Raw genomic sequence first — 25129 nt, forward strand, 5'->3', positions numbered from 1 at the left:
ACTTAAGTGGAACTTTTTAAAAGAATTACAAGTTTTATTTTAACTTTATAATTTAAAGTTCACTTGTAATATGCCCAAAAAGTTCCCACAGTGACTAAAAAGACAAAAAGCAACAAGGAGGAAATAAAAAGTAAATTACAAGTTCTAATTTCATAAAGTGCACTTGTAATTTACTAAAATTTTCCCTACAAAGACTAAAACAAAGGAAAATATTAAAACTTGCAACTTAAAGAAAATTTCCCACCTGCAGTTAGGGAGAAAAAACTCAAAATTGAAGGAAAGACAAAGCAAACGAACCCAGAATGCGATGAAATTTGAAACATGATTCAAGGATGGACTGAGGATTAAGAAAGTCCAAGGGCGAAGAATAATTTTTCTTTGGGAAGCGTGTCATAGAGATTTTTAACTTGCAATGACTGGTCTAAAACCCAAAATTGCACAAAAAGCTAGGAAAAGGAAGACGAAAACTCACCAAAACTTGGACAATGATGGCAAAGACACCCCCCAATGATTTGACACTATCAAATGTGATTTTTGTACCTCATAAAATGTTCCTTGGAGACAAAAATGACACTTTTTAGGCAAAAATTTGTAGGGGTTGTCACATTTTTTTAATCCAAAAATGAGGACAACAGAAGTTAAGGACCGCCCCAGGCCAATTTTCAAACGGTATCCACATGTAGCTACCAAGGAAGATTCGGTTGGAGCATTTTCTTGCGTCTCGGAGGGAGTGGTATATGTGGAAGCTGTTAGGGCCTATATTCATTGTCATATAGAGGACTTAGGCACTTCGGAGATCAAGGGGATGTATATGAATGAACTCATGGGAGAATCTGGTAAAATCAAACCGGCATATAAACACATCGAAGATCTAGGGTTCACTGATATTCTAGATAATCCGGAATTCGAGGATGAGATTATCAGATATTTACTGAGAAGAGTACATGGGGAATTCATATGGCTAGACCGACCCTGCAAAATCACTAAGGAAGCCATTCGGGCAATTACTGGTTTGCCATCGATAGGGCAACATCCGGATAAGAAAGTATCAAATGACTTTGTAAAGAAGATCATCGATGCCACATCAGATAAGAGATCGATGAAGGTGAGCACCATCACCGACACTGATATTAAATTTGGAAGCATGGTTATAGGCTACAAGGTAACTCAGTCTAACCAATTGAATTCAGTTTCAAGTTCATGTATTTTGGCCGCTTATAGGATGATGAGAGAAAATATCAAGTTTGATCTTTGTGACTGGATGCTTGATGAGTTATTGATCAATTTAAGGAAGATTAAAGGTGAGAAGAAGGGCACCTTCCAGTATTGAAATTTGTTAGTATGCTTAATGTCATATTTTTTGAATAATACCTCCGGTTCTGGAAGGAAGCAATGGGATTTTGACATCCCGGTAGGAAGACAGCTTAAGCAATCAATTGTTGCATTGGGAAGTCTTAGAGATGATAAGGTATGGGGTTACTTCAAGGCTTTTCAAAAATCTATGAGGTCTAGAATAAGGATACCTGAGCAAATAGTAGAGAAATACTCTACCGACATTTGTTTCATGGTTAAGAAGGATGTGACCCTCATGGAGGCGATCAAACCCCAAAAGATTTGGATAGAGGAAATGGGATATGAGGTGGATGCATTAATTCTGAATGCATATGCAAAAAATTTGATAGATGCAGAAATAGATGAAGCAAAAAAACCTTGTGGAACAACACAGCAAAAGACTTTTAAGATTGAAAATGAGTTCAACCGGAAGAAGGAAAAACAAGAAGGTAAGGTAAGCAAGTTTGTACAAGAAGTTTCTAAGGACATTAAGGCACTCATTGATGTTGTCCCGAAGAAAGGGAGAAAGAAGAAGGATTCGGTAGTTCACATTGAACTTGTAACTGTAGATTTTGAGACTGATGATGAGACACCATTAGCATTCAGAGGGGTTGTGAGGAAGAACCCAGAAGAACCTAAAGTGGAAGCAAAGAAACAACCGGTTAGGAAGGTTACCATCAAATTACCGGCACAGAAGAAGGCACCCAAGGCTACACAATCAACTACATCCGGTACTACCAAAAGGAGGAAGAAAAGTGGCATTGATTTGGCACTAGAGACTGGTAATGTAACAATTATTTCGCCTAAGACTTGTGTTGAAATTGTAGATGAAATAACTAAGGATGGGATGTTGAATAATGTCAAGTCTTATTATGATACATTTGAAGATGATGAACAGAGAGAGGTAGAGGAAGTAGTTCTTCTATATTTAGATATCTATAAGAAAGCATTAATTGAAATAGAAATCAAATACCGGCAAAGCTATACAACATGTTAGATGCTAGAAGGTTATCTGCAATGCAAGAAGATAAACACATTAAGATGCAAGAACTTTTAGCTATTTGTGTTGCTATAACTCCAGATGAGACGAAGAAGACAGTTGAGGTTGCAGATAGGAAGGTATTCAACAGCAAACATAGAATAGCTAGCCTGATGTTAGGAAGGATGAACGAGATAATAAAGGAAACACAGAAGGGTTGGATAAAAATTTTGGGAGAGCATAGAGGTTTCTTCACTTCACCGGAGACAAAGACTTACTGTAGATACATCGGTTGAAGGGAAAGGTCAAGGAATTATGGGTACTCCACCCTCATTTTTGAAGAATATCAAGATAGTGGACATTGAACCACCGGTTAACACAAATGCACAGACAAATACAGAGACACCGGTTAATGCAGAGAACATTGTACAGGATACTAACATTGAGGACACTTGTCCTCTGGATACTAATGTACAGGTTGAGGATATTGTTCCTATGGAGGAACCGCCAGTTGCACAAACTGCACCAAGTGGCGAAGCCACCAGTACAAGTGAGGAGGTAATAAAAGTTAAATCATAAGAGAAAACAGGGGAATCCGATAAAGAACTAGTTGCTAGCACATCATTATTGACAATTGACACTTCTCTAGTGGAAAAGTAAAACATCACAGAGATGAGTCCCACAAAACCAATGATGATGGCAGCTCAGAAACTGATGAAAGAGGGAACCATAGACAAAGGGATTATAGATCAATCCATCCATAACTATTTTGCACAAATTGGTCCCAAAATGTAAGATTGAGAATGAAGCAAGCCCTTCTGGCAAGCTTAAGGCTATAACAGAGCACATCTCTAAAGATTTTCAATCATTGCAGCAGATCTCTAACCGGCTAGCACTTGAAAAATTCACTTTTGCTAAGAGAGTCGCTTTTTATCAGATCATTGACAGAGAGAAGAAAAAGGTTGAGGAGAAGTTAATTCTGATAGAAAATTCTTTGAAACAAGGTACTAACATATTCAGGGTATGTTGCAATACAGTGATTCTTACAGCAAAAGTAGATGAAAAGATAAAAGAGGTACAGGACAAAATTGCTAATATTGCTAACTCTTTTGATGGACTAGTTTCACTGACAACATCTATTGATGGACAAATTTTGACTTTGGAGAATCAAATTTCTGCTCTTGAAAAAGAAAGAGATAAGATCACTCGGATAGCCAAAAGTCTCAGAGGTTTGGTGAGTCCAAGATTGGATTCACTTGGTGTTCATAAGAGGGAATACATGGATATGCTTGGTAAGCCCACACCGGTAGAAGTTAATGAGAAGGAATCACTTGCATATTTACTGAGTGGACTTGTATCTATCTCCGGCACATTCAAAACCGGTTGGGATACTTATGTGGAGTTATTGGAGAAAGCTTACCCGGAAATCTTGAAATTGATCAAGCTCCGGTAAGACATTTTTGGAGGTACTCGGTGTACAGTTATCATTCTTTGACATTTTTTTTACAATTTTTTGGGGCATTGATGTCAAAGGGGGAGTATTATACATGTGAAAAAGAATGAAGGGTTGCATACATTAGGGGGAGTTACAGAGTTTTTGGAGTATTGGAGAATTTTGCATATTCAACTCAGGGGGAGCAGGGCAGGATGAAACTGGCAATTGAAACCATGACCATTTTTCACATGAGTGTTGCCATCAATATCAAAGGGGGAGATTGTTGGCAATTACACTCTATTGGATGGTTTCATTATGTTGTCATTGATGGCAACATGATTTTGGGTTTCGGTTTCATGTGGTGTACTGATGAGCACTTCATAAACTCTACACCGGCACCGGCACCGGCACCGGCAAGATAGAAGATTTCTTTAGTCACCGGCAATGCAGGCCGACATGGTATAGTAAAGGATATAGGTATTGGAGGCTGACACATCTTGGATCCAGCATCGGCAACTTGGTTTAATGCTTATTCATTTATGTTATATGACCTACATGTAATATGATATTTTATATATCCTTGTAAGCCGACATAAGGCATAAATTTGTATAAGGTATATAGGGGAGATTGATTAGATCACTTTTGATATGGATGGATGAGGTTATGGATGTAATGTAATGTGAAATATATCAGAGAGAGTATGTATATGAGGAATTCATTGTAAGGGTTATTCTGGTACTGAGGTTTAGGGTTTTAACCGGAACAGACAAAGATTAAACTGGAACTATATTCTAGCATAGGAGATGCTATACTAAGCAGTTCACACTTCTCTGGATTGTTGTCTGGATTGTTATGTAGTCAGTGGGACTCCTTTTGTGATGAGCAGTGTGCTCTAGGCTGTAAGCCTTCCTGCAAATGCAGGCCCATCATATATTGTAATATCTCTTCATATGGCCAGTGAATTGATATTGTGGGTCACAAATCCCACCGTGGTTTTTCCTCATTGAGGTTTTCCATGTATAAATATGTGTTATGGTTCTCATTTATGTGTTTGTCTTATTGGTTGCATTCCTTCTTTCAAATCCTGTTTATACTGGTATACTGGTGGGTGTATGAATGTTTTGTTAAGGCTAAAATCTTCTATTCCAGTATAACACTAATTCACCCCCGCTCCCCCCCACCTCTCAATGTTATTGGTTTCCAACAATAATATCTATGGCAACGATTAGACAAATAACAAATGTTCACGAACAAGGGAGAGATATGTCCATTCCCAAGCCTTCCTGCAAGTGCGGGCCCATCATATATTGTAATATCTCTTCATATGGCCAGGGAATTGATATTGTGGGTCACAAATCCCACCGTGGTTTTTCCTCATTAAGGTTTTCCACGTATAAATTTGTGTTATGGTTCTCATTTATGTGTTTGGCTTATTGGTTGCATTACTTCTTTCAATTTTGTTTATATCGGTATACCGGTTGGTGTATGAGTGTTTTGTTGAGGCTAAAATCTTCTATTCCGGTATAACATTGATTCACCCCTCTATGGCAACGATTAGACAAATAACAAATGTTCACGACCAAGGGAGAGATATGTCAATTCCCAAGCAAAGGGATGCAACTATTTAATGACTAAGATATTTAATATGGATTGGTATTCATTGCCAAGATCATCAAGGAGGGTCATTGAAGAGAAAGGAATAAGCATATAGAGAAAGAGGATATCAAATCATAGGAGGAATATACACAACATCATGTGGATAAAGCATCCTCAATCATCAACAAACTGAAGGATAGAGAACATTGAACCACCAAAAGGTAAAGAAGAATAAAACAGAGAACCTGCAGATCTTATCACTACAAATAGGAAACAACCAACCAAGTAAGTTGTGTCGTGGCAATGCGTCTTACTACTCAATTTTGTTGCATATCTAAATTACATTATCGCAGAATTCAATGCTATTCCTTTTATAGCAGATTTAATGGTATGACGTGTTTAGAGAAAGGATTATATTTATCATATTTAAATTAATTGTCACATTGGGAATCAATAATGATTAAGCATGAATGAATATATTAGGACAAATGAATATGGTTTAGATGTGTCTAATACATTTGAACATATTCCATTTATTATGAATGTATGTTATATATTTTCCAGTTGTCTAAGAATGTTTATAAAATGGCTAGTTGAGGGGAAGGTTATAGGTTGTAATGGAGGGGTAATTGAGTGACTCGTAAGCAAGTCATTCTAGAATGAGCCAAGGTGGCGTTTAGGACCTTGAGGGCCCTTACCTTGAGGAGGCACGTCACCCAGTAACAATTTCTTCCCAACCTCAAAACTTGTTAGCATGAGAGAAAAGGATTTGAGGGGTAAGCTAACATGAGTCGCCAAGTGGAGCGAGAGGATTGAAAGAGGCAACCTCTCTTGGGATTGGTGTAGAAATGGCTCTAAGCAGGCCTTTCTGGTCACCTTCCCCAGATTTGATATGTTGTAGCACTAATAGTAGTTTAATTATACATTTCACCTAACCCTAATAAATGAGATAAATATATATGTATATGTATAGATTTTCTTGGCTTGTGTGTAGGATCTACAAATCGAAGTTCGTTTTATTAAGAAAGATGTTGTTTGCTAAGTTCAAACCCTAACCTTAATGTATGTAATTTATGTTTTTTTAAGGTAAAATTATTGCTATTTGGGAAGGGAACATTATAGTTACAAAGTAAGGCTAGTCGGACAACAAAGAACAATCAATTATACATGCCTATCCTCACAAACTAATTGCTCAAACATATGAAATAACTCCAACACAACATTCCAGCCTTGCATACATAGCAATCCACTACTCTATTCCGCTCCATGGGAATGTGATAAAAGGTAACAAATTCTAAAGACCTAGCCAAATGTAGAATATGCCTAATAACCATAGGTAAATGTCAATTAGCATCGTCCAATCACTACTCATTCAACATATTCTCCACCAATTGTGAATTTGATTCACAAATAATCCTTTGCTAACCAAAATCACAACCTCTCTCAATAGCATATAGGATGGCAAGAGCCTAAATGAACTGCACTATGAAAAGTATTAGTTCCACAAATGACAATAAGAGCCTAAACAAGTGGAGACAAGACAAATGCATAGCTATCTATAAGACAAAATGTCAAATGATAACAAATAAATGTCATTTGCTTAGCATACTCAAAGCTTGGATACTAGAAATAATGATCAAACATTTACACAATTTAATCACTATCAATGGAATCATGTAACATTAGTAACAAGATAGGCAATTTCATTTCACCATTATGCAATAAATGTTGGTATTTCCTATCGTTGTGTATATATAGTTACTGCTTTCATGATTGATGATGTAACAACAAAGATCCAATCCATTGGGTATTCCCCACATTTTCCTTTGATCATTTCCCTTTGATTTGTTACATAATGCCATTAAGGCAATCCTATCTATTTAACATAGGAACATGTTCCAATGTCACATCATACACTAGATTTGGCATGTGGGAAAACAATCAGTGCCCATAATACAAATCTAAAAATAAATGGTTCAATTATATGTTGTTTTGTAGTCATTATGTATGAAGCAAGGGCAAACATATAGTATTATTGATGACCTAAATATTAGTTCACAACAAATGCATCCGTGTAGAGCCATCAAGCATGGAAAGCCTCATAGATATGGGAGTAATCATCTTTTGTTTTCTTTACATGATGTATGAGGTGAGAATGGACCATAGTAGTATCGATTATCTAAATATCTTTTCAAGATCAATGCACCATGTAGGGCCACCACGAATGAAAAGATTAATTCCATGCTTGGTGGCCCTTCACAATGCATTTGTCCTAAATAAACATTTAAGCCCTCAACATGCACATTAGTTGGGATATACACAAATACAAACCTCATAACACTAATTTATATGATTTTAGAACATCGCTACAAAGTGAAAGCAAAGTCAATGCTTATTCTTTTAATGGCAAAGTCGACACCTTAAAGCCTTCTCTTCTACACCATGTTTGTAAAAATGTGGTTGAAGTGCTACATGAATTTCTTGCATGTAAAATAAAACGTCAACGTGAATCCTAACACAAATATATCAAGGGCTTTATGCAAAATGATAAAAAAAAAATATGTGACCCTTATTGTGACTTATTCATGTGACCCTTCTTGTGACTTATCCACTCCACTCCCCTTAACCTAGATAGAGCTATATTATATAAATAGGCTAGGTATCAAAGGTTTGGAACAACAATGAGTAGTCTCCTGCACCACATTGTAAGTAATATACATAAAAATCAAACGATAATTCATACATTACGACAAGATTGTAGGTGTTGCACCACATTGTAAGTACTATACATAAAAATCAAACGATAATTCATACATTACGAAGGGATTATAGGTGAGTATAAGGTAAGAAGTGAAGGCCCAAGGAGGAGATCAGTTTATTATCAACGGTCTAAAATTGGATTAGGTAAAGTTCATCTCGCTAAAGCATTGTATGATAAGCGGCGACCTTTATACTAGCGTAATTCCCTGTTTTTGGTTTCCTTGATTTTGTTTACAGGTGCAAGCTTAGAGCTGCGGCTAAAGGAAAGTGATCATGTGCACAATTAGATTCAATGTCGAACAATCGTTGCAAAACCACCTATTCTGCATAAAGCACTTGTGGTAGATTGTGTATCGATACAATATTGTCAATATTGTATATTGTAAGACTTGTCACACTATGATTCTCCAACCAATTAAGAAAGGTGGCTTTCCAACTTCTTGGTTTAGCATAATTTTATACCCCTGTTACATTTACTTAAGAATATCAGTAAGATTTATTCGGTGGCCATTCTTATAGAGATTCCAAAGATGGGGAACGGAAAAAGAACCCCACTGAGAACTGAAGGAAATCAACAATCACAACATCTTTTAAGTAAAATCAAATCAGCAATACCTTCAAAAATTCAGCCTTACCGGCCAAGAGGAGATGTTATAACTTTATGAGAATGCATCCATCTGGGCTAGAAGAAGTTTACTACACTCTCACAATCACATCTTTTAAATAAAATCATATCAACAACACCTTCAAAACTTTAGCCTTACTAGTCAAGTGCAGATGTTATAACTTTATGAGAATAGAAAAAGTTTACTACACTTTCATGATTTCATTAACATTACCATTTGGCTAAGAAAAGGTAATAGCCCTACTCTCCTCTTTTCTCTTCTTTTGGGTATAAGGGTAGTAGGTGTTGGCATATATGCAGAGTTTGATGACATAATAGGATTGTATGTTGTCATTGATGTCAATATGTTGAAGTATGAACCGGTATATTAAAGTAAGCAAATTGGCATGTGAACCGGTATATGCAAAAAGTGAACCGGTATATGCAAAAAGTGAACCGGTATGTTGGAATGTGAACCGGCATATGCAAAGTTTGTATCGAGGTTTCATTTGATATGACTACTGGTTGGTAGTCTCAGCTTCAAGGTTTCCAGTTGATGCATTCCAAGTCTATGTGATTCAACCAACGACATCCTGTGATGAGTTGGCATTGAAATGAAGATTAGATCACGTTGCCACGTCAGCGTTGTGTGCGTGAAGGATCTCCTTGAGGATCTTGCATGAAGAAAATTGATTCTATCTACCTCGAGAATGTGCAAAATCTTAATAAACGGTGGAAAGCGCGTGATGGGTTATCAACTTCTAGAAGCGGTGAAGAACGGACGATGGAGAACGTCTTGAGACTTGTTCAAGATGGTTTTACCTTATGTAATGTGTTTAAACGGTCAGGATTGGACCGACTGTATTGTTAATCTAGATGCTTAGGGTTTTAGGTTTTGGCCACCAACCTAATTGTTGTCTATAAAGTCGATGATAATTTTTATTTGAAGTTGTTGGCAAATGAATGTATGTGAGGTGATTCTTGTCAGACCTAAAGAGTAAGCAGAGATCTGCATAGTGTGATTGCAGATGAAAAGAAACTGAAGCAGATTTGTCTTGGCATTAAGTGTTGTTATCATATCAGTGTATTACCTGTTGACTTCTAACCATTTCAGCAGATGGAAAATCCCTTTATCGGGTAGCTTTAATGGGCTTTTTGTAAATCCTTTAACAGGGTGACTCAAAATCATTGAGTTCTTCAAATCCTCTTACAAGGTGACCTTTAACAGAGTTTTAACCTCTAACCGGGTATTTAGTCATCCCTTAACCGGGTGATCCCTCGCAGGATTGGTTCCTAGCAGAACTAGTTGTAAAATCTTTAACCGGACTAGGCTCCTAACAGAGCGAACTTCAAAAGAGTTCAAGAACAACTTGTGGGTATTCATCCCCACCGTGGTTTTTCCCAGTTGGGTTTCCACGTGAAAAATTAGTGTGTTATCTGTGATGCTTTTTCATGTGATGTTTTAGTGTTTTCTGTTAAGCGGTAATGCAAGTTGATCCAACGGTCATTGTATTTCTAATATATTACTTGCTTAAGTATGTGGGTGAAGTTGAGATGAGATATTAGGTTTTGAAAAGATCTAGATGTTACCGGTTTATGTCTTTTATAGTCATATTGTGTTTTACCGGTGGTGCCTTGATTTAGATTGGTGATATTGTTTACCAGTTAATGAAGTCTTTGCTGTTTAAGTTGTTTAAGAAGTTTTTGTCCATACTGATTCACCCCGCCCCCCCCCTCTCAGTATCTGTTGGGTATTTATTGTTCATCGTTATTCATCAATTGGTATCAGAGCATCCTCCTGGTCCTTTGTGTTATAAGTTTAACAGCTTGAGGAAAAGATCTTATTCTAATGATGAAGAGGGAAGGTCCTAAGTTCAACAGAGATAACTTTAAGATATGGAAGGATAGAATGAATATCTACATTAAAAGCATGGGTGCTCAACACTGGAACTATGTTGAGAATACTTATGTTGTCCCTACTAGTACTCTCACCGATGATCAAAGAAGAGAAATTCAGGAGAATGGGCAAGTCATGGAAGCTCTTATCAGCAGTCTATCTGATATTAAGTTTATAGATGTTCAAGACAAAGACAATCCCAAAAATGTATGGGATACCCTAGAGACTATCTATGGTGGTGATGAGCATGTAAAGCAAGCTAAGGAAGAGAGCCTTAGGGGAAAATTTGAAGACATGCGGATGGTTGAAGGAGAGACCATTCAACAATGTGGGATAAGAATTAAAACTGTTGTAGGAGACATCAAGAGTGCAGGAGGCAAAATAGACGATCCCACCGTTGTTAGCAAAGTTTTGAGATCCTTATTACCGGTCTATGCAATAAGGGTTGCCGCTATTCAGGAGTTGAGATCTATTGACAAGACAAAGGTATCCCTTGACTCCATCATTGCTAAGTTCATCGCATATGAGCTAAACAGTTATGATGGCAGTGTTCAGAAGACTGAATCAGCCCTTAGAGCATTTGCTGCACTATCTAGAAAGGGAAAAGAGGTTGGTACCAGCTGTGAACCCAGACAAAGCAGGGATATGGATGATGAGGAGATCCTGATGGAGTTTGAAGCTCTTCTTCCTAAGAGACTTCCTAAAGGAACTGGAAAATACAAAGGTAAGCTCCCTTTGAAATGTTTCTCTTGCAATAGGATAGGACACATTGTTGTCAACTATCCCAACAATGACAATAAGGACAAACCAGAGAAGTTTAAAAAGTCCAAAGGAGGAAATAGGAGAAACTGTATTGTTGCAGTCGATGAAGGTGTCACTGATGATGAATCAGAAGATGAAGAAAGCGAAAACATAGTGTTTGTAGCCGTTAAAGAAGATGTGTCAGACAAAAAGGCTCTTATCTCCCGCTTTGATAATTCTAATGAGTGGATTATTGATAGTGGATGTTCTCACCACATGACTGGTGACCGGAGGAAGTTTTTGTCTCTGGAAAAGTACGATGGAGGTGTAGTCCGATTTGGTAATGATGGACCATGTATGGTAAAAGGCAAAGGGTCCATCTCTCTAAATGGAAAAAGCAGTGTTGATAATGTGTATTGGGTAGAAGGTCTCAGGCATAAACTTTTGAGTGTTGCCCAGCTGAATGATAAAGGACTCACTCTGGAATTCAAAGATGGAGTGTGCAAAATAAAAGGAAAGAGTGGTGAACTGATGGCCACCGGTATGCAGACCAAAGGTAACTTATTTCAGTTAAATACAAATATCAATCAATGTCTAAAGGCTAAGTTTGATGACAGTTGGATATGGCATAAGAGACTCTGCAATGTAAATTTTGATAATATTGTGAAGGTTAGTAAGATCAAGGCAATTAAAGGATTGTCTGTGCTAAACAAACCGGAGAATCCTTTGTGCAAAGAATGTCAACTGGGGAAAATGTCTTCAACCTTCAAAAGTAAATCTTTCACAACAAATAATTTACTTGATCTTGTGCATACTGATTTGTGTGGTCCTATGAAAACTAGGAGTGTTCAGATAGATAGGTACTTTATGATTCTTACTGATGATTGCTCAAGAATTATGTGGGTCACATTCTTGAAAGACAAGTCTGAAGCTTTTGGAAAGTTTAAAGCCTTCAGAGCACTAGTTGAAAAGGAAAGTGGTAAGAGGATTAAATGCCTTAGAACCGACCAAGGAGGTGAGTTCACTTCTGGTGAATTTAATAAGTATTGTGAAGAGAACGGCATCAAGAGGTAATTGTCCGCCCCTCGAACTCCACAGCATAATGGTCTAGCAGAAAGGAACAACCGGACTGTAGTTGAAGTTGCCAGAACGATGTTGATTCAAGGGAAGGTTGCTCACACTTTTTGGAGAGAAGCGGTGAGCACTGCAGTCTACACTATGAACCGGGTACTCATCAAGAAAGGTAAGGATAAAACACCTTATGAGTATTGGACCGGTAAGACTCCAGTAGTAAGCTACTTTAGAGTGTTTGGTAGCAAGTGTTATATCAAGAGAAGTGAATACCAGAGCAAGTTTGATGCAAAATGTGATGATGGAATATTCCTAGGGTATTCCACCAAGAGCAAAGCTCTCAAGTGTTTTAACAATAGGACTCAGAGAATTGTTGAAAGTATCAATGTTAGAGTTGATGAAACCTCTAAGAAACCTGAGGAAACCAGTAGCGAGCGAGCGGTAGATGAACTGGATGTAACCTTCTAGGAACCAGTTGCAAAACAACCAAGTACAAGTAACAGTGCTCCTACACCAGTAGATGCTGATGAAGATGAGGATGAAGAGGAAAAGCAAGAGGAATCAATTAAGATCATTCCTAGGTATGTAAAGTTGCATCATGATCCAAAGCAGATCATAGGGGATAAGGATGTGGGAATACTTACAAGAAGAAAGGTCAAAGAGAATTCTTGCATGATTTTTGAATTTGAGCCCAAAACATTTAAAGAGGCACACAAAGATAAAAACTAGATTAAGGCTATGGAATAGGAACTTGACCAGATAGAAAAGAATGGTACATGGTCTTTGGTACCCAGACCTGAGCACAAAAATGTTATTGGCACCAAATGGGCTTTTAGAAACAAGTTGAATGAAGATGGCACAGTGGTAAGAAACAAAGCAAGATTGGTAGGTATGTAAGGGATATGCTCAAGAAGGAAAAGACTATGGAGAAACCTTTGCTCCAATAGCTAGATTGGAAGGAGTTCGAATGCTACTTGCATATGCAACCTTCAAGGGATTCAAAGTGTATCAGACGGATGTGAAATCTACAATCTTGAATAGAATACTTGAAGAGGAAGTGTATATAGAGCAACCAGATGAGTTTGCCCTATCAGAAGCAACCAGATGAGTTTGCCCTATCAGAAGACAGTGATATGGTGTGTAGACTACATAAAGCCTTGTATGGATTGAAGCAAGCACCTAGAGCATGGTATGAACGTTTACACTCTCATCTTGTGAAGATTGGATTTGAAAGAACAAGTGAAGATAGCAATATCTATCTGAAAACAGAAGGAGATCAGATTCTGATCTGTGAAGTGTTTGTTGATGACATAATTTTTGGTGGAGATGACAAGATGAGCCATGCGTTTGCAGATGAAATGAAGAAAGAATTTGAGATGTCACTAATCGTAGAGATTAAGTTCTTCATCGAACTACAGATTCAACAAATGAAAGATGGTATCTTTATCACTCAGTCCAAGTATGTCAAAGAAGTGTTGAAGACCTTTGGCATGGAAGACAACAAACTGGTTGGTACACTGATGATGACCAGTTGTAAATTGTCAAAAGAAGATGCCTCAGCGTTGGTGAATGAGAAGGAATATCGGTCAATGATCGGTAAGTTGCACTATGTACTACACAGCAGACCGAACATTGCACATGCAATGGGCATTGCTGCATGTTTCCAAAAAAGTCCAAAAGAATCCCACTTGGTAGCAGTCAAGCGGATTCTTAGATATCTGAAGGGAACTATAGATTATGGATTGTAGTATCCATACAATAATGATTTCAATCTCATAGTGTTTACTGATGTCAATTGGGCTAGTAATGTGGACGACCGGAAGAGCACAACCGGTGGTGCATTCTTTCTCGGTGGTAGACTACTCTCATGGATGAGCAAGAAGCAGAGTTGTATCTCTCAATCCACAGTAGAAGCAGAATATGTAGCGGCATTTATAAACTGCACTTAGACAATTCGGATGAAGCATGTATTAAGTGGTTTCAAAGTCCCTATATCTGAACCAGTGAGTATATTTTGTGATAACACAAGTGCAATTAATATTTCCAAAACTTCAGTATTGCATGCTAGAACCAAGCACTTTGAGCTCGAATATCATTTCTTGAGGGAGAAAGTTCAGAACAAAGAGGTTGTATTGGAACATGTTTCCAGTAAAAAGCAATTAGCAGATATATTCACCAAGCCTCTACCGAAGGCTACATTTACCTATTTAAGAGGTGAATTAGGGGTGCTACCCCTCCAAGAGGTGAACTAAAGATATGTGCTCTACATCAGTCAGGTATTGCATTGTCAAATCTTTTCAGGATTGATGTGTTGAAGGATGCTACTCCTCAGAGGGAGCAGCATAGTAGATCATGGATGTTTGTACCTCCACTTTGGCATTGTTGTCAAAGGGGGAGAAGATGTGAAGCAGAGAAGATACCTACAGTATTGAAGACATTTTATATGGAAGAAGATGTAGAGATATCTTTGTGTATTGCCATCAATGCCAAAGAGGGAGATTGTTAGCATGTGTGCAGAGTTTGATGACATGATGGGATTGTATGTTGTCATTGATGTCAATATGCTGAAGTATGAACCGGTATATTGAAGTAAGCAAACCGGCAAATGAACCGGTATGATGGTATGAACCGGTATATGCAAAAAGTGAACCGGTATGTTGGAGTGTGAACCGGTATATGCAAAGTTTGTATCGAGGTTTCATTTGATATGACTACCAGATGGTAGTCTCAGCTTCAGGGTTTCCGGTTGATGCATTCCAAGTCTGTGTGATTCGACCAACGACATCCTGTGATGAGTTAGCATTGAAATGAAGATTAGATCACGATGCCACGTCAGCCTTGTGCGCGTGAAGGATCTCCTTGAGGATCTTGCATGAAGAAGATTGATTCTATCTACCTCGGGAATGTGTAAAATCTTAGTAAACGGTGGAGAGCACGTGATGGGTTATCAACTTCCAGAAGCGGTGAAGAACGGACGATGGAGAACGTCTTGAGATTTGTTCAAGATTGTTTTACCCTATGTAATGTGTTTAAACGGCCAGGATTGGACCGACTGTATTGTTAATCTAGATGCTTAGGGTTTTAAGTTTTGGCCACCGACCTAATTGTTGTCTATAAGGTCGATGATGATTTTTATTTGAAGTTGTTGGCAAATAAATGTATGTGAAGTGATTCTTGCCAGACCTAAGGAGTAAGCAGAGATCTGCAGAGTGTGATTGCAGATGTAAAGAAACTGAAGCGAATCTGCCTTGGCATTAAGTGTTGTTATCAGATCAATGTATTACCTGTTGACTTCTAACCATTTCAACAAATGGAAAATCCCTTTACCGGGTAGCTTTAACAGGCTTTTTGTAAATCCTTTAACAAGGTGACTCAAATCATTGAGTTCTTCAAATCCTCTTACAAGGTAACCTTTATCAAGGTTTTAACCTCTAACCGGGTATTTAGCCATCCCTTAATCGGGTGATCCCTAGTAGGATCGGTTCCTAGCAGAACCAGTTGTAAAGTTTTTAACCGGACTAAGCTCCTAACAAAGCGAACTTCAGAAGAGTTCAAAAACAACTTGTGGGTATTCATCCCCATCATGGTTTTTCCCAGTTGGGTTTCCACGTGAAAAATCAGTGTGTTATGTGTGATGCTTTTTCATGTGATGTTTTAGTGTTTTCTATTAAACGGTAAAGCAAGCTGGTCCAATGGTCATTGTATTTCTGATATATTACTTGCTTAAGCATATGGATGAAGTTGAGATGAGATATTAGGTTTTGAAAAGATCTAGATGTTACCAGTTTATGTCTTTTATAGTCATACTGTGTTTTATTGGTGGTGCCTTGATTTAGATTGGTGATATTGTTTACCAGTTAGTGCAGTCTTTGCAGTTTAAGTTGTTTAAGAAGTTTTTGTCCATACTGATTCACCCCCTCTCAGTATCTGTTGAGTATTTACTGTTCATCATTATTCATCAGTAGGTAGAATCCACTCACATATAACTGGGCCAAGCCCCTTTTGGGCATCAATGAAATGGAACCTAGTGAATGGAACCTAGGTCACTCTTGTGAGCCAACCAATTTTAACCATACCTTGATCGCTCCCATGAGTGCAAAACACTTACTATAATCTTCCTGATCAACTGGAATCAAGAGGAGCTCGTATACCTTGTACTTGGAGTCTTCATTTGTTACATGTAATAAACGAGAGAACTAGATATTTCTGAGGCTCCTGATAGATGTGTTCGTCGGTTTAGAATTCATGCACTCATGAAATATATTGATGGGAATTAAAATAAATTCAGTAATCCTTTTCAAAGCCAGAATAAATAACATGGTTGTTAAAAATGAACCGTGCATGCAAGCCTATTATACCTCCATGGTTATTCAAATTTGGCTCAAATTTGGCCCTGAACTAACAGACAGATATTTGTCATATAAATCAGATGGCACTGCATGGTTTTTCTATCTCATCATATAAACTTTCACATTTCATGTGACACCCAGCAATTTTGAAGGATAAAATGAAATAACAATTGACAATATTTTATAGAAAAGTGGCGTCGAATCCTTTTTTGAATTAAGAACATAAAATCTTTTGAAGTAAATTGCATCGCAATTAAAATAAAGAGCCAGTTAATGTAAATTTCACAAAACCTTTTTCTGAACTTAATGTTTTGTACTTGACGTTGCTTAGTTTGCATTCATTTGAAAGGGTAAAAACTAAATCATTTTTAAGCAGAGCATAGAGGGCTGCAGCCATACTACATAGTTAACTTACTGATTTGACTAATCATCTTGTAAAGTGACTCATACAATCTAAAATTTGATCTTTTTCAAAAAAAAAAAAACTGTAGAAACGAGACCTTAGGCACACTCTGCACAGATATATATAGCAAGTTTAATGTAATTTATCTGTCATAGTGTTTAAATTTAGCTTTCTCTTGGTTATATGGTATTTAGCAAAATGCCAGTATTGGCATGGTGTGATGGTGTTGTTCTTGCCATCAAAGTTCAAATCCCGTTCGGATGCTATTGTTGAATGTTTAAACGAGGATAAGGTCCCCGTTTGTGACCTCATTGATTCATAGCTCCAGGTCAAAGGCATTTACCCCTTTAAAACAAAAAATAGCAGAATAAATTGTAGTGTGTCCAAAAGTAAAGAAACTCTGGCCCTCCCCCAACATATATGCTGTGTCTTATGTTAACCACAATATTTGATTACATTTCAAACATATTCATTAGTGCGCAGGTCTCTCTCATTGAGCACTTACGCACGCAGAACCCCAGTTGGCAGTAAATTAGATGTATTATTTTTACTTCTTAAATTAGATATCATGCTGTTTACTTGGCACACATACATGTTGAAGCACACCCAGCATCTCTTGAGGAAACTACCATAACATATCAGATTGAGAGCAGGAAAAATAACCCACCATACCAATGTATCAGATTCAACTGAACTTCTATATTTGATTTGCCTGTGAGACATGCTGCTCTAAAACTATATCAATTTGTTCCACTTGGTGAAGAACCAGCCACTGGTCCTAATTAAGAGTAATTTTAAGATACAAATTCATCAAAAATATTCCGCGGACATCATGCAAAGGCTAGATAATAAAATTATTGTGAAGCGATCCAACACAAAAGAATATGTGCAGACAAGCATACATATTACTGCTCATAATAATTCAACAAAGATTGTTACAAAAGGAATTTTAAAAAGGACAAGTGGATTGTTACACAAAAAAACTATGTATATATGTACATCAAGCAATACCAGGGGGGCAAACAATCAAATTCCAGCAGAATCCAATAAATATATGATTATTGGACTCCTCAAATCATCATCGAGCAGCACCAGTCCTTATCTCTTTAAAATTGTTAAGACTTTTTCACATTTGCAAAGCATTCAAGAGGTCTCCTGAGTCCCAACAATTGAGAAAACCCTCCATTACCTCAGGTTCACATAGTTTAGCCATAAAAAGGATTCTATATATTGTCCAGATCTAATTGTCGATTCTAGTGCTTATTCTGCACCATGGAATGGACTTAAAACTTCACCTTGATGGTACCTCATAACATATGTCCTTTTGGTGCTGTTCCCAAGCTTGCATACAATATCACCTAATAAAACCTTCTCGGTTTGCAATATCCTCCTCATCAGTCTGGAAAATCCTTAGTTTTATTCAGGCAATCAATTCTTAGATTAGATTTTTGCTTGAACCTTATACTGAGTTTCCATCTCAGTTTAGCACTCTGGCATTCATCAACTGCAGATGAAAAGGATATGGAAAGATTGGGACACGTGAGGCCAGGATATCCAGCGCAGGCAAGAAGATGGCTAAGAAATTGAACCATGTAAAACTAGGATAGCCAGCACAGATGAGAAGATGGTCCATATATACAAGCTTGTTGACATAATCTAACTCAGAGTTCTCCCAACACCAATGATGCAGGGGGTTTTGTTATTAAATCGGATCCCACTTCTATCAGGCTCCTATCTGATCATAATATCATCAGAGTTCATGTGGCTTGCGGCAGTTCTCCACAAATTAATAAAATAACATTTCCAGGAAAGCACCAAAAAAATTATCAAATTAAATTACAAATTACTTTAACAGATTCAAATACTGAAATCTTTAAACAAGTTTTTTTTACTATAGCCTCAATTCATTATTTCCAGCCAAAACTTCTAATTTTTGTATTCATGGTAAAACAATTAAATTGTTTCATACGGAATACAAGCCTTTAGTAAAATACAGAGTAGAAGGCTTTAGCCATAGTTAACCTTTTTATCATACCAATCATTGTGAAAAATGTCCCTTATTCTAAATTTAATTTAACTCAACTATTCATAAACAACACTTAAAACAATCTCCAGAGATATGCGAAGTAAGTTTCATAATAAATATTCTTAAAAATTGTACTTTCATGCCATTAAAAAATTTCATCATTTAGATTATAATATTTTCAAGCAGAACAAATAATAACATATTAAATTATAAAGTAGATCTAAGTTGGTAGTGCCATTATTTATTCACCTTTTAGTATCTAATAATTATTTACTTATGCACTTGTAATTTTATATTGTAAATTAAAGATAAGTTGATCCTTATCTTTATTCCGAGCTCAATACAAAGCTTAACTTGAAGAAGTTTGTCTAGCTTGCTTTATATTTTACTACTTCCTTTATTTTTTTGTTTAATAAGGGCTCAATTGCTACGTCTAATAGGAGGAAGTTTTTACAGTACTGTTTTATGGCTTTCTTGTGTTTATTCTTGACTACAGCTCATGATCTTCTCTTTATAATCGCACAAGGTCTTTATTGTTTTACTGCATTATTGTTGGTATAGATCTCTCTCTATGACGGTCTGAGAAAATGCAAGTAGGGGAGATGGATCATAATGCTTCGACATAAGAGTATGATGCAATTAAGGTACAACATAGTACCAATAATACTCTGTTATTTGTTGGGCTCACTCTATTAGGTTGCATTTTATGATAATATTTATGTGTTGAATATCCCATGCATACCTCCTCTGATAAATTTAAAGAATCTTATTTAGATTCATTTAAAATTTTAATGCTTAGCCCCAGTTGGAGGTTAAAGTGAAGTTACTGAAGGTGTGCTACTGTACAAGAAGTATTCATGTAACTTAAATTAGAACTGCATGCTCTAAATTAACACCTTGGCATATTGAATTTCACCATGCAGCTCTTGTGGAGACTTCTAAAATCTGTGAGGTTGTGAAGCAGGATAATAATTCTTACACTTCTGAATCAAAGTTGAATGTAAAATAAATGATCGCATAGAAGAAAGCTTTCTTTCAGAGGCCATGGTGAGAAGCCAGATTTTTATTGAAGTTCAAACTTCAGAATATGGAAAAGAAACTTCACAAGTTTCCACAACCAATGACATCTAATACAAGTTATTTCTGCATTAGTTGTTGGCACCTTGTGGGTATCATTAAGATGTAAATGATGTTCAATTTACATTCAATATGGAAGTTATATTCTATTAACTAATTTTAAAATTGCCTTAAATGCATATATCTGACTATCTTCTTGTTTGTGGCAGGTGAGAGGAGCATTTAATATTTTCTATATCCTATCTCACGAATGCCACTCAATATAAGTATGTAACAAATGGGGCACGGTCAAGCAATGCCTTAATCGGTCATGACCGATCAAGACATTACTTGATCGTGCCTCTTTGTTTATACTAAACAAATGCATGTTCAACGTTAATGCCAATCGGTGTGGGAGTAGTATTACAACCGATGTCTATCGGTGTTGGCTTAATGCTAACAGCCAATAGTTATCGGTGTGTTAGCCTTAACAACCGATAACTATCGGTGTAGACTAACACACCGATAACTATCGGTGATCTTCGTTATATTGCCACCCGATATATCATATGCAACGCGATATATTTTATGCAACCCGATATATTATATGCAGCCCGATATATATTAATCGGTGTTTTCATTAATCATTTATTTATCATTATTTATGTTAATTGATATACATCTAAATACAAGATTTATTAGATCGATGAACATAACCAAAATACATAGTATGATTATCAATAGGTTGTTTATATGCAAATGTAGAATGGCTACCAAAGAGGAATTAATTGCTTGAAGGTTTTATCATAGTTTTCGATATGATAAATGATTGAATGAGAGACTTCATTTTATCTCTCATTCAATCATTTATCTTACTGAAGCTATCACGCGTTAACATTAGAGACTTCAATATTCATATATTTTTTTTTAATAAAAGGATTTCGGTCAATTGTACTATTCTGTTAGTTAACAGTCTTGTATCTAGTTACTTATCCCACATGCATAACACAAGAGCTGAAGTAGGAAAATAGTTATACACAGGCTCTGTAGGTTTTAGAGTGAGGATGTGTTTAGACAAGTGTTTGTAGGTATATTAGGTATTAAATGTCTAGCTGTGTGTGGTGTCCTTGCCACTGTGTTTTACCTCAACATTATTGAATGAAATGTCATAATCCTGCCATGCCGTCCAGCTATATCTCATATATTTCTCACAGAATAGTAATACTGGCTGAGCTTCCTTCCAATTACTCTGTCATGCAACATCCATCCTTAAAACATATTAAGAGGACCTATTTTTGGGCTGACCTACTTTATATCTGGGGTCTTAAATTGTTGTGCTTTCAACCTAGTCTTCGCTTGTAACCTGCTCCTGGAGTTCTTTGTATTTTTTCAGCTTCCCCAGACTATTTATACACTCTGCATGCTTATGTCCTAATGAAATATTTTTCTCATTGAGACAATTATAATTTATTTTTTTATTTCTTTCTGTATTGAGTTTAGTGATGATATAATAGTGCAAATCAGCTGATAATATGTCTCTTCGTAACCAGAAAAAAAAAATTGTCATTTTGCAATAACAACATTATACTACATTTTGCAGCAGAAAAAATCTACTGTGTAGAGACCTCTTCTGCAATTTTTTGCACACACGAGACAACAAAGGAAGAAATATGCATAGTTATCTTTGTGATTACTTATTTTCCGGTAGTCATTTTAGAATATGACTCTATGCTCTTTATCCCATGTATTCTGTTTAACCTCTACCCCGCTTCCAAACAAGATTATTCTCATTGACTGATTTTATTTGTCGTAACAGGTAGTTTTTTGCTTCATATTGAAAAAAGGAAAAAACAAAAGTAATGCCCATGTCAAGTCGTTTAACTTGCTCTCGATTTTTCAATTACACTGTAGATGAATTAGAAATCAAGAAAAGGGCACCTTTTACATCTAACCCCAGATAAAGGTACAGACCCATAAAAAAAAAAAGGTCATCCATAAAACCAATCGACAGAGCTGAAGCTCAAAACAATTGTACACCCAAAAGGCACCCAGCCGAGTGCCATATACGCACCCACCAACCGGAAAAGGGGAATTTACAGAAACTCGAACGAATTTGAAAGCAAAGATACCTGATCATCTGCAGCAAAATTGCTCTGATTGACAAGGAAATGAAAGAGAGAGAAGACAATCCAAATCGTACGCCGGGGTTTGATGGGCGACAAGCACACTGGCCAATAAATATGTTGAAGGAGAAACCTTATCAAAGCCAATTTCAGCAAGCCCATGAGCCTGCAAACCAGAAACTCTCTGTCTTTTCTTCATCGATACACATTCCTCTTGGTTCTCCTCCTCCTTTTTCATGTATTCCTCTGAAATGATCCTAAAGGCACCATGCGAAATCCCAAATCCCTGAAATAAAATCCCATACACTTTCTTGGATAAAACAAGGGCCTTAATAACGACGCCCACACCCTCTAGCCCGCCCTTTATGACACCGTATCCTCTGGCAGCTACAGCCCGGACCCCATTCACACCATCAACTACATTGAAAACGCTCTTAGACAATTTGTAGCCTCTAATCACATAATCCCATGGGTCAGCTGCACCCAATGCGCTGCTGTACCTGACAAGATTAAGGGCGCCCTCTGAGGCCTTGAGGGTCTTCGAGAGCTTCTTAAAGCTGCCATTTTTGTCTTGTATTAGGATGCCCTTGCTGGCTCCCTTGGCCAGGGCTTTACAGGCCCCCAGGGTCAAGAAAATTATGTGGGAAGGTGTCGGGGAGTGGAGAATCTGAATGGTGTTGAGTCCTTTGAGAACACTGTCTGCTAGTTTTATACTTGTTGCCACTGTTTTCATGGGTTTCTGGGTTTTGTGCACTTGGGCTCCCACCCCTATGGCCACAGAAGTTATGAGCACAAACCCCAGTTGGGTTTTGTGAGTTTGAGCCCATTGTTCGAGGCTTGCTAATCTGTCTGAGACATGACCCACTTCCCGCATTGTTTTGTGTTGTCATCTGTGTACGAGCAGATCGTGGAATGGCGAATGCTACTAGTCTAAATGAATCTTAAATATAAGCTACATTCTTCTGCTTCCACTCATTCTCAAGAGGTTCTGCATCGTGACACATATATTGTTGCCCGCCTGCCCGCCTACCATACCTCGTGCCATAGGTTGCCTTTATTTCTTGTCCAAACAGTTTGCAGACCAAAAAGTAAAGTCTAATTAGTGAAGCTCGAAGATTCCCGATTTTCTTCGCAGACTTTTGGTTTTTCTTTTAGCAAAAACACTACGCTTGAAATCAAATTCAATCCCATCATCTGCCCCTTGTACTGTTTTTTTGTTGTTCTTTCAAAAGGTGTATCCCTTAGAAATTGCTACGAGTGTCCTAAGCTTATTGCTTTCTCATATAATTTTTAAAAAAATACACATATTAATAAATAAATAATTAGGAATCTTGAAAGCAACAACTTAAATTTTAAAACAATATGTAACAATGCATTACAAGGAGGAGCAAATCAACATAATATTTTTGAGTGAACCAATACAAGATCAAATTGTGTCATACAAAAAGGTGGATATCACTTTTCTCCAAAAATATCAAGTACATGCTCCTCCACAATAATGTTTATAGTCGTGAAAAGAAATCCATTGTGGTCTTTAGCAATAGCTATTAGTTGGGATTGAACTTAAGATAATTGATTCTTGAGCTCTAAATTGAAGTTGGCTTTCTATTTCAAGGCTTTGGCAAGAGATGACTGCAACAAAATAACACTAGATAGTAAGTCATGCATAATCACTTATGTAGGTGTAAAATCATTAGAGAAAACTACTTTACATTGAAGCAGCCAATTATATAACAAGATAGTATTAATTGATTTGATGTTTTTATTATTTTAGATTTGCATTCATCTTTTGTATTTATGTGAATCAAAATTGTATATGTGAATTTAACAAAGATCGTGAATATAGATTTGATATATTTCATCTAATTTAAAATCAATTATGGCTCTATGCTAATTCAATTCTAATTAACTATCATAAATCATTTCAATAAAGAATTCTTTTGCGTTATCATGAGGAGATCACCTTCCATCATGAATTGAAATATTTATTATCATTTACATCCCTATCATACCTTTGTTTTATGTCAAATCATTTTAATTTCATCAACTCTAACAACAACAATTAGCAAAATTATAGTTTTTGTAGTAAATCAGTCTAGCATTCATTGCACTTTATTCATTTCATCTAGTCACAAGTTCTTATTATCATTATATTGTATTGTTAACCAATCTAATGGACTTTAACAAAGGTGCAAGGAAAAAGTTAGTATACTTCTACACTTTAAATTGGCAAGCTCCAATAATGTTTTTGAGCACTGTTGACATTTTCTATGTCAACCTTAGCCATGCAAATAACTGATCTTAGAAATCATCAATGGTTAAACCCTACATATTTCCCTAAGGCCTAAAACCCTAAACCCTTAAGGCTTCTTTCTTTAGTCATTTTTTCAGCCTTGTTCTTTTCCTCCATTGACCGGCTTGGGTGGTCATGTCACTTAAGTGCTACCGTTTGGAGGGGGACTTATGCATACTTTTACTAGCCTCGTTCTATCTGCTACTGGCAAGAAAGGTTAAGTCAGATGTCAGATCGCATGGTTTGCAACGGTCAAGGTTAATCGTCGCTTGACCCTGCGATGGTGCGATGGACTGTTGGCAGTTACCAAGAGATGTTAGATCGTGAGTTCGCATTGGTTAGGCTTAACTATCAGTTAGCCTTGCGTTGTTGTGATGGACCGCTAGGGGCTACCATCATGTCAATCCACACCTTCGCAACTTGGGGTTGGTGGTCAAGGATTCAGTTGCGATGTTGTGATGGG

At 37.0% G+C, this 25129-nt stretch overlaps 1 protein-coding gene across 1 annotated transcript; it reads right to left on the reverse strand.

The window, feature by feature from the left end:
- Positions 1 to 22110: 22110 nt before the first annotated feature.
- On the reverse strand, positions 22111 to 23546 carry LOC131041679 (uncharacterized). The gene has a single exon (XM_057974833.2). The coding sequence runs from the start codon at positions 23245 to 23247 to the stop codon at positions 22384 to 22386; it is 864 nt and encodes a 287-aa protein (XP_057830816.2). The 5' UTR covers positions 23248 to 23546; the 3' UTR covers positions 22111 to 22383.
- Positions 23547 to 25129: the final 1583 nt, after the last annotated feature.

This window comes from Cryptomeria japonica, chromosome 4 (assembly GCF_030272615.1).
Source record: "Cryptomeria japonica chromosome 4, Sugi_1.0, whole genome shotgun sequence".
Classification (NCBI taxonomy): Eukaryota; Viridiplantae; Streptophyta; class Pinopsida; order Cupressales; family Cupressaceae; genus Cryptomeria; species Cryptomeria japonica.

Bases quoted from the DNA above. Each gene is read 5' to 3' on its own strand.
- LOC131041679 (XM_057974833.2), bottom strand. From the start codon at position 23,247: ATGCGGGAAGTGGGTCATGTCTCAGACAGATTAGCAAGCCTCGAACAA.